We start from the raw sequence: 12,347 nt of genomic DNA, 5'->3' as shown, positions 1-12,347 counted from the left end.
GCACAGAACACATGAAACTCAAGAAGGATGACCAAAATGCGAATGCTTCACTCCTTCTTTAAAAGAGGAACAAGAATACCCTTGGGAGAGAGTATGGAGGCAAAGTTTAGAACAGAGATTGAAGGAAGACTATTCAGAGCCTGCCCCACATGTGGCCCATACACATACAGCCACCGAACTAGGTAGGATGGATGAAGCAAAGAGGTGCAGGCTGACAGGAACTGGATGTAGATCTCTCCTGAGAGACACAGCCAGAATATGGCAAATATATAGGCGAATGCCAGCAGCAAACCACTGAACTGAGAACGGGACCCCTGTTGAAGGAACCAGAGAAAGGACTAAAAGAGCCGAAGGGGCTTGAGACCCCATATGAACAACAATGCCAACCAACCAGAGCTTCAAGGGACTAATCCACTACCCAAAGACTATACATGAACTGACCCTGGGCTCCAACCTCATAGGTAGCAATGAATAGCCTAGTAAGAGCACCAGTGGAAGGGGAAGCCCTTGGTCCTACCAAGACTGAACACCTAGTGAATGTGATTGTTGAGGGGAGGGCAGTAATGGGGGGAGGATGGGAAGGGGAACACCCACATAGAAGGGGAGAGGGAAGGGTTAGAGGGTTGTTGGCCTGGAAAGGGAATAACATTTGAAATGTAAATAAGAAATAACCAATTTAATAAAGAAGGAAAACCAAAAAAAAAAAATCCTTTTTCTTCAACAATAGTTTCCCAATTATCTTCTTGAGACCCTTTTGTGTTTTGCTTCAGACTCCTTGAATTTGCCTTTTCAACATTAATGTTTGAGATGAAATCTCTGTGCCTTTCAAGTCCCAAACTTTGTAGAAATGAGGGCTGAATAATCATTTGCTTATGTGGCTAATATCATCAGTAATAATTTTCCAATGCTTCCAGAGGGAAAAATGTGTAAGACTTAGATGCTGCATGAGTTAAGCTAAAAACATTTCCTAGTTAAAGCAGAAACTGTCAGGTTTATGTTTGTATTCTCCCATAGAATTAATCTGCCACCTGAAATGCCATAGGTCTCTGATAAATCACTTGTCAGCGAATAATGGTAGCTATGCAATTAAGAATAATTCTTGGAGATGCTTCCTCTAATACTACTGGTTAAGATGTTCAAATCAACCTTGCAAAGTGTGTAATTGCATAGAAACTAGGAAATTCAAGATTGGAAAGACTTCTTCTCATAATTGTAGATCTATTGGGGGGAGTATCAAAGACACTCTCCCTATCCTAAAAGAAATCCTACTTCATTGATACCGGAGATGTTTTTAAATATTTTTTAAATCTTTCTGTGAGGTGATACTTTGACCCTGAGAATCTGTTACACAAAGAGAATGATCTTCATCAAGTGTCAATCAGATAAGACTGTTAATATTAAATTCAGGAAAATGGTCCTATCATATTAACTTGGCAGGGAAGGCAATTAAGAAAGTATCAGATAATCTCCAACAATTTACTCAACACTCAAAGACCTTGTTAAGGCTATCAGTTCCCTATTTTATCTCCAATAATAATGTACAATTTGCTGTCACATCCCAAGGATTTGTCAGTCCTAGTTCTCCATATTATGTCCCTAGCAATGCCCCTGAGAAAACATTCCTGCTTTCTAGCCATTCACATCACAAATACACCAACATCTTACAAAGTTCAAGTGACATAAAAAAAAATAATGAAACTTCAAGAACTTAGGCATAAAGACACAGCAATGACACATAATTTTCAGGGAGATTATAAAGATATTTCTGATGTTGCTCGACATTAACAAGATATGGAAAGAGCATAGTTACTGGAGATAAACAAAGCCAACAGATACCCATTGATTTCACCAACAAAGCACGAAATGGCTCAGACTTCTAGAAGCTTCCTTTCCTTAGAAGGCATAAAAAAAACTGGTGCCTTCTATATTTTATGACCCTTCTTTCAATCTATTCTTTTACTTTACAAGCAGTAAAAGTTTTCAATAAGAGAAGCAAAAGACATGATGCAGTATGAATAAACCATGGAAACAAATTTATAAAATAAAAATTCCTGTAGACAATAAAGATTTTAAAAGATGTTCATTGATATTTGAACATGGTGGAAACAATAAGCATTAAGATTATCTCAAAGTAAAATGCCATTTCAAACATTTTCAAGGTCTCTCTCTCGCTCTCCCAGTGCTAAAATATATGTGGATCCAGAATTTATGTTCATTGTAAAAGGGAGTTTAATTTTGTAAACTCATCATGGAGAAACAGTTTGGCATTATATCTTCAAGTTGAACTCCCACTTACACTAAAAGCCAGAATAATCCAGTCCTTGATATATACGCAAAAGAAACTCTTGCACATTTACAGCAGGAAATTTGGGCCAGAATATTCACAGCAATACAATCTGGGAAACAAGCAAAAAAAAAACCCACTGCCAACAGAGCAGACGAATAAGCCAGCTCTTATGCAATGCGAACATCACATAACAAGCAAAGGAAGGATCAATAGCACTAGGCAACAAAAAGAATGAATCTTAGCAATACACCATTAAGCATAAGGCATGGCAAAAGTTTATATATAGCAAATTAAAGCCAGCTACATGCTTTAAATATACCATAAAAAATAAGGATAACCAAAAACACCCATTAGAGGAAAGCTTGGAATAAAGCAGTGAGACAATAGAGAGGGGAAGAGGATAGGTATGAGGATAGGGTTGAAGAAACGAGTAGCAAACTACAAGTTCATATTGGGGCCTGCTCTTTGGTCTGGATGCTGTTTCATGAGTATGGTTACTTTAAGGGATAAAAAGAAAGTTAATGTAGATTATAGTGGAAATGTATTATTAAACAAACATTATCATGTGGGCCTAAGGCATCTTTAAATATATTTAAAAAGGTCTAGACTTAGAAAGCAACCATATTTAATGATAAAATATTTTTATATAAAATCTAGATTCACGGAAGCTCACCTAGAATCACAACAATTCATTGATATCCTATTATCTATATTTGACACAACTCTTTTCAGGACATGCCAAATACATTAGTAGTAGTATGTTCTTATTTCAAAGTAAATTTTATCTCTGATAGCACTAGTACACTTGTTTTTATATAAACTTGGGGAAAGTGACCTTTCTTCCTCATGCCCCTTGTTCTCCATTTCAGTAAGCATTTTTCATTACTAATTACACAAACAATTTATATTTCTAATCTTAAAAAAATACTTTTCAAAGTATTCCAAATATTCATTTCCATATTACTTAAAAATATCCTTCCCATTTATATTTCTGGGGAAAAAATAAGTACAAACTGTCCCAAATCTTCCTTCCTGTCCCTTCCCTTCTCTGCTGTATTCTGATTCACTGAAATTTCTCTCAGAACCATGAATTTTCTCAGAACCATGAGTTTTCCCCTAGCAATTCCATTGTTCTCATCAACTTTAAAAGCTATGTTTTGTCTTCCATTTTAAAAACAAAGTTCTAGTTCATGAAACAGACTATCTTATGTGCTATACTTAGCCTACACCCTCAAAGTGACAATCAGCGAGTATATCTTTTGCAAAAAAAAAAAACTGTAAAAAAAGATTATTTCAAAAATGATCATTTATTTCTACCTATACCATTTCTCTATTCATTAGTACAAATGCCTATACCCCCAAGTAATCTCTCTCTCTCTCTCTCTATATATATATATATATATATATATATGTATATATATATGTATATATATATCTTTTTCTCTTACACACACACACACACACACACACACACACACACTTCACCCATGTCCACCATGCCACTAATTGTTTTTGTCAAAGACATATACCTCATACACATTGCTAAATCTAGGGGTAATTATAAGTCCATGTCTTTATTGGTCTATTTGTTGGCAACTACCATTTTTTCTAAATGACACAGCCCTCTTATTCTCCTACTAACACATCACAGAATACTTCTGCTCAGACTTCTTTCAGTTCCATGCCTCTTCACATTGGAGCCATCAGAGCTCAAATATAAGTATTTATGCATTTCTGTATCATCTTTAATCTCTTGCAACCTCTTTGGTCTTAAGACAGCAGATACCAGTTGCAAGATACTCTCTTTGGTATTTAGGAATATGACTTTATCGTATGCACATGCAAATCATTTATCCATGCCCCTAAAGGGCTTCTACTCTCATGCTGATAATGCTACTCCTTTAGATATTTAAGCCAAAACTTTACTCAGTCTCATTTCTTTCATTTCTCACAAATCCTGCATTATAACTGCCATCCTTCATCTTAAATGGCAAAACACAGGCAGAAGACAACCAAGTCTCCGAAATCAACAGATCACTCTGCCACTTGCTTGGTCAAAGTATTAATCATCTCCTGACCTGACCGAGGAATTGCAAGAATTTTCCAACCATTCCTGCTTCTTTCTCTTCTTAACACAACATCCCTAACGAGCCTTTTCAAAACTCACCAATTCAGGATGTGCCCCTGACGTAATCTGACCAATCGTATCAAGTGTGACTTAGAATAAAAGTAAAGTCTACATGCCTGCCCACAGAGCTCTGTAGAACCACTTCTTTGTTATGACCCTTTCTTCCTCAGCATTTTCATCTACACTGCACCAGCCCTGACTTCCAGGCTTCACAGGATTTGCCCCTAGAGCTCTTGCTTACCAGAAGTGTGTCCCATGTTCCCATGCCTCCGTGATCAGTGTTTGGGTACCAACTTTATCAACAGAGCCTTCCTAACTGTGGAATTAAAACCACACCCTTTGCTACGCTTTGTGCACTGACACCAGGCATACTACATGCTTTGGGTTCACTTGTTTTGTGTCTTAATTTCCTGTCTCTTCTACTAGCAAGTGAGCTTGAGAGGAAACTTGGACTGTCCCCTATAACTTCAAATACCACACTGGTTCAATTTCTCAGAATAGAAATCATGGAGCTATTTTTACTTCCCTTGATCATTCATATTAAATATATCATCACTTCGTTGAATTAAAATCCCCAAAATATCTCATCTCTGTCCATTCATGTCCATCCTTCCTACATCTACGTCAATTCATGTGACCATCTACATAATGAGGAGGAACAGCAGTAACAATGCGACCCTGGAACACAAGCGCTGCATCACGTGTCACGTGGTTTCCTCTGCCTCTAAACCTTTCTTCGGTTATCACCCAAACGGGTCCTCTCAGAGCACAGGTCATCGTAAGTTAATGCCTTACCTAAGGAACTCCAGTGGTTCCCAAGTTTACTGAGAGAATCATCCAGAATACTTCATAGAATCTACCACAGGTCTTTTATGGCCTGGCTTCTGCTTACAGTTCCCACCTAATACTGTAATAATCCTGGCCTTACTTTCAAATATGAAGGGCACCAGAAACCTTTCATTCTCATAACCATGCCAATCTATTTCCCATGCATTCATATTCTATTTTCCTTTTTGTCTGCTTGTGAGCTGCTTTGGCTTTGTTGGTGGTTTACCTGCCCAACAATGACTTTTCTTTTTCTCTTTCCTTCCTGGCACCCATTGATATTAACTTGAAAATTTTGCTTGGGCATCACTTCTAAGTAATCTATATTCCCACATTCTCTTTTGATGCTATTAAATTGTCCTGCCACATTATCATTTACTTGTTTGATCTTTGCTACTTCCATTTCTTTGTATTGCTTAGAGGTGAAGTCCATTTTGACTTGAAATACTATCTTAAGACCTCCATATAACTCCTTGTACATACATCGCCTCTGCACACTGATAGAACAAATGCATCAAATGCTCTGGGAATGTCACTATCTCTTTCTGATCCTCTACTTCAAATATTCATTTGATGTATGATTATTAATCATGGTTTGACATTCAATTAATAAAGCTAGCACATGACACAGGAACTTTCCAATTGAGACACAGATCATCTGAAAACTTCATAAGAACAATTAGGTTTGTGTCAGAGAAATAGACCAAGTTCACCCAAATGAATACAAGTTTCCATGTTTTCTCTTCCATTTTAAATACTATTTTTTTCTCTCTTTGGGATGTTATAATTGCTTATTTTTCCTTAACCAAGTAGCAAGAGGTATGTTCAGGACAACTGACTTTTGGTACACGGTACTGTGCAAGGATACCTTGAAAGTGGACATACCCATCAGCTGTCTTGACTAAAGACTGGAAGATGTGATGTGAGCTGTGACTTTGTCAACCATTAGCCTTAGCTACTGTGGACAATTCTATAGGAATTCCCTCAGCCTCTTCTCTAGCAGAGGGATAATGCCAGCCTTCATGTGATTTCTGAAACAATCGTATTATTTAAGACCATGATGCACTCCAGCAATATGAAGTCCTACTTCTCTAGTGCGCATCCTTGTGAAAGGATGGAAGATTCTCTAAAGCAACCCCCTATATTTATAGTACTGATTGTTTGAGATTATATGCCCCCAAGACTGTATGCCTTAGATAAGTAGAAAATGGGGAGAGACAAGACTCCTAAACCATCTTCCTGTGGTCAGTTACTTAGCTTTGTGAAGCCATACAACTGTGTTCAAAGTGGACAAGGGACAGAAAGAACGACTTTCTAGTTCCTCTGTGACAAAGTCAACGTGGGTGCCACTTCTAAGCAGGAACAAGCTACATCAGCATGATAGGAGCTGACTCATCAGAAGCTGAAAGACTACTGTCCTTCAGAAGTCCGTCCCAGCTTCTCTCCACTGTCCTGCTCTGCCCACCTTTCCCCTTTGCCTCTCCCGCAGGGAATGTGAAGATGAGAGAGAGGAGTTCCTGAAGGGATGAAGAGAAGAGAACCATTTCAGTTCCCTTTATCTCCCCACGGCAAGCTGTGCTGCTAAGTTAAAAATACATGATTTGGTTTCCAAATCTATTTCAACCTCTGCCTGGCCGACTATGTAGTCACAAACCATCCCGTTGCAATTCACATCTTTGCTTTTAGCTTTATTTTAAATTGAACCCGGCTAAGTTGTATAAACAGATAAAAAGTAAATGTCCCACAAAGAGCAGAAATGGGATTAGAGGAAGCCGGAAGCCAATCCATATTTATAGTCTACTGTGGTCAAAACCTGAATGGTTTTCATCTGATTTTTAAAGGCCAAACTTTCGGCAAAGGATAAAATGTCAAGTCATAGAAGGGATAAAAGTTGTGGCATATAAATGTGTGTGGTAACGGTAATGTTTCCTTTTATTTACGATAGTTCATAATAGATCTTCCATGTAAACAGGTAATCCATGTCCTGCAGGTGACAATTAACATCCTCCTGTCGCATTTGGGATGCTATGTGCTTACAGAGAATGGCCCGTTTCTGAAAAGCCAATCATCTCATTACAGACATGTATGAACAGGTTGCAAACATCCCTTAGACTGTGTTTTTATGGTAATTTCACTAGTAATTAATTTTCTGCTAACACTCAAAGTAGCCTAACTGCAACCCTGTCCCAGGATGGTTTACAGCGATGGCCGGGCGGCTAAGGAAGATCACTCAGTCCTGTCCAGTGAGACGAGTGATACTAGCCTCGAGCCACTTAGCCAGATTACAGTTGCCCGGAGTCTAACACTCATACTATGGTCTACCCAGTGTTATGGGAGAGAATTCATGATAAAAAATGCTCCCATACAGCAGATTCCTTTCTTCTTTTTTTAATAAGTTGTCTTACAGCCAAGAGAACATATTTTTACTTTCAACACTTACTAATAAAGTCATCTCGAACCAGCTATAAATTGTGCTTTCGTTTATGAATATTTAAGGTACATATGAGTTATATTTTCCTTACTTTTGTATTTAAAATGTGAGTTTAAAAACCTTTCTGGGAAGATAAAGCCTCTTTTATTGACATTCTACAGACTCAAGAGCTATCACATGGCCTAGAACATTCTCCACAAAACTATTTTTTGCTCTAAAATGATAATTTCCTAGTCACTTAGGAGAGCTCATACTTTGACAAATGATTCACTTCTCTAATGAAGTCTCTCTTCAGATATGCATGAAGGCAAAGGTATATGCATGTGGGCAACCTATACCTGGAGAGACAAGAGGAACAAGAGTGGGAGAAACCGCCATCTTTCCCCTCCATCTTGATCCCTGGCAATGCAGACACCAAAGAAAACACCTCACTACTTCATAGAGTTCCCCATCCCCCACCCCACCCCACCCCCCAAAAAAACAGCAAAGAAGTTGATTGGAATGCTGGAGACCAGATCTCAGTCTCTCAGTAACATGCTATGTGCCCCATGGGAATCCTCTCCTTTAGCATCCTTGTCTGTCTTGTCCTCACCCCAGTCTATCCAAGGCTACCCCATGATTCTTTCTCTCTTAGTCCACACTCCTTCTACCTCATATCCCATGTGTTCCCCACTCCAGGATCCTATTTTATCTGTTCTCCCACTCTTTCCCTCCTCCACAGCCTCAGCTGGAGGCAGAGAGCCCCGCCCCCACGCTTTAAGCTCACCTTTTACTCATCACACCACCCAGTGTAGGACAGCCAGTCAATCTACTCTCTTTGTCCTGTAAGTCCAAACTGCCACCCGGGGGTTCAAGTCCATAAACTCAAGTCGAACCAGCTTAACTTTCCAAAGCTGTCAAATGGGGACAGCAACAGTTTTTTTTTTTTTTTTCTTGCAGTTGTCATGAGTTGGGAGTAAATGTATGTAAACTGCCAATCTAGTTGAAACTAATTAAACAAGCACAGTAATAATGGTTGTCGTTGTTACCGTTTCTATCAGTTCAAGGATTGGGGTTACTTTAAGTCTAAGGCCCTCAGGTTTAACTCATTTTCAGAAGAAAGAGCAGGACTTCGCGTTCGGAAGAGTGAACCAAGTCAATCAGGGTCTTAACCAGTTACTTCTCCCTGAGGAACAGGACTGCTAGGCTGGATTAAGGTTGAGGTCTTTCTGGTTTCAGTGTGCCCAGCGCCTAGCAGCAAGCTTGCCATATAGATTCCCGTTGAATATGCAAAGGAAATATGGTATGAGAACGAAAGTGTCATGGTGAATGTGTGTCTCTCTATGGGTATTGATGGAAGGAGGAAATAAAGCCAATCACTTCTGAAGCATTAGAGGAGAAAGGTCAAAGACCGGATCCTCAGAGAAAGTAAGAAGATGGCTCGAAAGGACAGAGCTCCCCAGCAGAGCAGACAGCCTCAGCTCTGTGGCCCAGATTCCTGTCCTAGGTAGAACACAGGATGAACCTTTGGCAGAGACAGGGGCACCTAGGAGGAGAAGACCTGAGGCCAGCTGCTTCTGAAGCAAGATGTACCTGGGCAAAGTGGACAGATTCAAGGAAAATTCATGCTCAGGCTCAGAGAAGTCAAGCAGCCATGGGGCAGCAGCTCCGAGTTCATTTTTGACTTCCCAGCCTCCCCCACCCTACAGTCAGGTCTCAAGAGGTAATTAGTGTGGGGGAGGCCAAGCTCCTGAGGGGGCGGGGAGATGGGAAAGTACGGGTGGAGGCGGTCTCCTTGTCATAGGTCTCACTGAGGAGAGGAAGAGGGAAAGGGGGGGGGGGAGGCGCTCGAGAGAACGACTGGTTTTCATTTTTGCACGTGAGGCGTACCTAATGATATTTCCACAAATAGACAGGCAGACCAGAGACGGACAGACAGAGCACACTCGCATGTTTTGAAACAATCCGTACCCCCAAATCCAGGACGCAGTCTGTTGTCATAACCATCCAGCAAACTGTCCAGGATACGGGTAAAATTTTCCGGGCACAATTTCTCGTCCTTTGAATTCTGTCCTGGGGATTCGTTTAAACTGCAAGTGCAAAAATAACAGGGGTAGAAAAGACTATTTTAAGAATGGTTCTGAGAACAGGTGGAAAGGGATTGCCTTCTAGGGAAAGAGTCGCTGGCCTTAAACTGAAGGAGGGTTGGGGGTTGGGATGTAGAGAACCAAAATGGTCAGGAAAAGAGCATCCCTGCGCAGCAAGCACCCCCAGACTGCATGTACCCTCAGGCAGCAAGTACCCCAGCACCCGCGCTTCCTGCACCAGTCGTCCCAGTGGTCTCTGAGTCTACTCGGTCAAAGGAAAGCTTGGCTTCAGCCCATTTGGCACTGAGGATAGGAAGATCTGGTTCGCTCGGGAAAGGAAGAGTGGCCAGAAGGGTGCTGTGGATCTGGACACTTGTCCACCTTTCCGTGCACCCCCACCTATGCTACGACCCCCTCTCAGAACTCACCAAGTCGCCAGGCACAGGACGTGCAGGAGGGCGAGGCTGACCCCGGAGCACAGCACGATCGCAGGTACCTTCTGGACAGAAACCATCTTCGCCACATGCCATACTTTAAGCCTGTTCACGTTTCCAGCCTCTCAAGATGCCCTGTGCAGGGTGCGAGGAGAGGGCAGAGTGGCTCCCGCGGCGTGCGCACACTCGCGCTCACACTCGCCCGCGCTCACACTCGCCCGCGCTCCTCCAGCCTAGCCGCGGTGGGCGTGTGTGTGCACGCCGCCAAGGGAGGCGGGACCTGCGCGCCCGCCCCCTCCCTTGCCGCTCGCGCCCAGTGCGAGCCGGAGCCCGGCGCTCAGCTCCGTACCTTGTCAAGCCTGAAAGCGCTGCTCGCCGGTGAACTTGGGAGCTCCTGCCACGCGAAGCTAGGCAAGTTTGTTCCAACCTGTAACTCAGGGGATGCTACCCACAGTCCTTGGTCCCTGCTCCTGGTCAGCGATTCCGCAACCCCAACTGGGTTCCCGGCCACTGGCCTGGGCTGACTTCTTTCTGTTGGTCCCCCTCCCTTCACCAGGGTTTTGGCTGGAAACAACGAAGCGCCTTTCTCATAGGTTGTTTGAGGACTTGCCCGTGCCCACTGCGGAGGATGTAGGTGGAGAAAGGGCGGGATGAGAGGCATTGCGGGGCGTGGCGGTGGGAGGTATTGGGGAAGGGAAGAGAACTCTTGTGAGTACCACAGCCTTTAGGACCTGGCGTTTGAGGACAGGCAGAGGGTGGGGTGGGGGCAAGATTCTAGGCGGCCTGGCAACAACTAAGGGAGATTCTTTTTACTAACCTGGGCGGACCTTTGCCAAACTGTTGTACAGTTACGGAGAATACTGTCAAGGCATCTGTGGAGATAGTGTTTTAAAGATAACAGATTTTTTTTTTTTTTACTTTGCCCTACCCCACTCAAGGCACCCTCATGTCTTACTCCCCACCCCTGCCCCTTGCAACTCTACGGAGGAACTATGGGTATACAGACCTGCTACCTCTTGAAACCCTTCTTTTTCAGAATGGAACTGATTAAGTTCCAGAAGTTGACAGCTTAATGAAGGAGGCAAAGGTGGCTGGGTTGTCAGGAGAGAAGAGAGAAAGAGGGGGGTAGGGGGTGTTTGGAAGGATGGAGGGAAAGGGGAGGGGAGGGAGAGAATGAGAGAGAGTGAGAGGGAAGGAGCAAAGGAGGATATGACAGAGTGAGGAAGGGAAAGAGGGAGGGAGGGAAAGAGAGGCAGACAGACAGAGGTGGTTTCCTTCACAACTTAAAGAGAACCCTAAACAGGATACCTTTAATGTTTTATGGAATAAAAACAAATACTTGGAACAGGCCTTTTGAAAACAACACTACTTACTGAGGAGGCGTCCTTTACTTTAATAAGATGCACAGGATTCTTACCATACAACGTGTGTCAATGGTCTCAGGAATTTCCAGACTATTGTGTTCTGTTTAAAACACTAATGGCTTGTTCAAATTTTCATGATTAGTGGGGTGCTGACATATGGAAAAATTAGAAAACAGTTCTGGGAGGTATTCCTTAATTAATTCAATCTCTTAATTGTTTTTTCTTTCCAAAGGAAGGCATATCGTGTCCATAAAGTGAAGTGCTATGAGCTCCCATGGGAGTCTGCATTCTGACTTGCTGCCTTGTGGAATTTATTAACACCCCCCACCCAGTACCACCTTCGATATTCTTCTCCTATGGACTGTAATCTAGAGTCTCGTGCTCGGTGTTTGCCATTCCCGTGTCTGTCTCTTGTTACAGCACAGGGTGTACAGAATATCAGTAACTATGACTGGACCAATAATCAGTGACTTCCTTAGTCAGAGATCGGCCTTACTAATTCTGGTGAAAACAACCTCTTTCCTTTAGGAAAACAATCGAAGAATCCCTGTATACTGCAAACATGCCCAGAAAACATCGTCCACTTGCATTCTCTATACACTGTATGTAAGAACTATGATGCTAACAGTAGACTGTGTTACTGATATAGTAACTATTGGCCAGCAGTAAGATTCCTAGATTATATGGTAATTCAGTCCCTGGTGATTTCTATAATGGTTGTATCAAGTCTCAGCCACAGTGAAGGACCTTCCCCTAATCCCCTGGGGATTTTAACCAAATCTACACCTATAAGCATTTCATGATATCAATGG

At 42.1% G+C, this 12,347-nt stretch overlaps 1 protein-coding gene across 5 annotated transcripts in view; it reads right to left on the bottom strand.

The window, feature by feature from the left end:
- Gabra4 (gamma-aminobutyric acid type A receptor subunit alpha 4) overlaps positions 1-10,342 on the bottom strand; it is a 76,906-nt gene extending 66,564 nt beyond the window's left edge. For 4 of the 5 annotated variants that reach the window (XR_010057344.1, XM_039091568.2, XM_039091570.2 and 1 more), the window contains exons 1-2: positions 10,166-10,307; positions 9,622-9,740 (exon numbers count right to left, since the gene is read on the bottom strand). Coding sequence is in view for 4 of the 5 variants with exons in the window: in XM_039091568.2 (XP_038947496.1) it covers positions 9,622-9,740; positions 10,166-10,251 (205 nt within the window). In the remaining variant the exon portion in view is untranslated. Of the gene's footprint in view, positions 1-9,621; positions 9,741-10,165 lie in introns of all 5 variants that reach the window. The other variant, NM_080587.3, reaches the window with a different exon arrangement.
- Positions 10,343-12,347: the final 2,005 nt, after the last annotated feature.

Source organism: Rattus norvegicus, chromosome 14 (assembly GCF_036323735.1).
Source record: "Rattus norvegicus strain BN/NHsdMcwi chromosome 14, GRCr8, whole genome shotgun sequence".
Lineage (NCBI taxonomy): Eukaryota > Metazoa > Chordata > Mammalia > Rodentia > Muridae > Rattus > Rattus norvegicus.
This window is presented reverse-complemented; position numbering and strand designations above follow the sequence as displayed.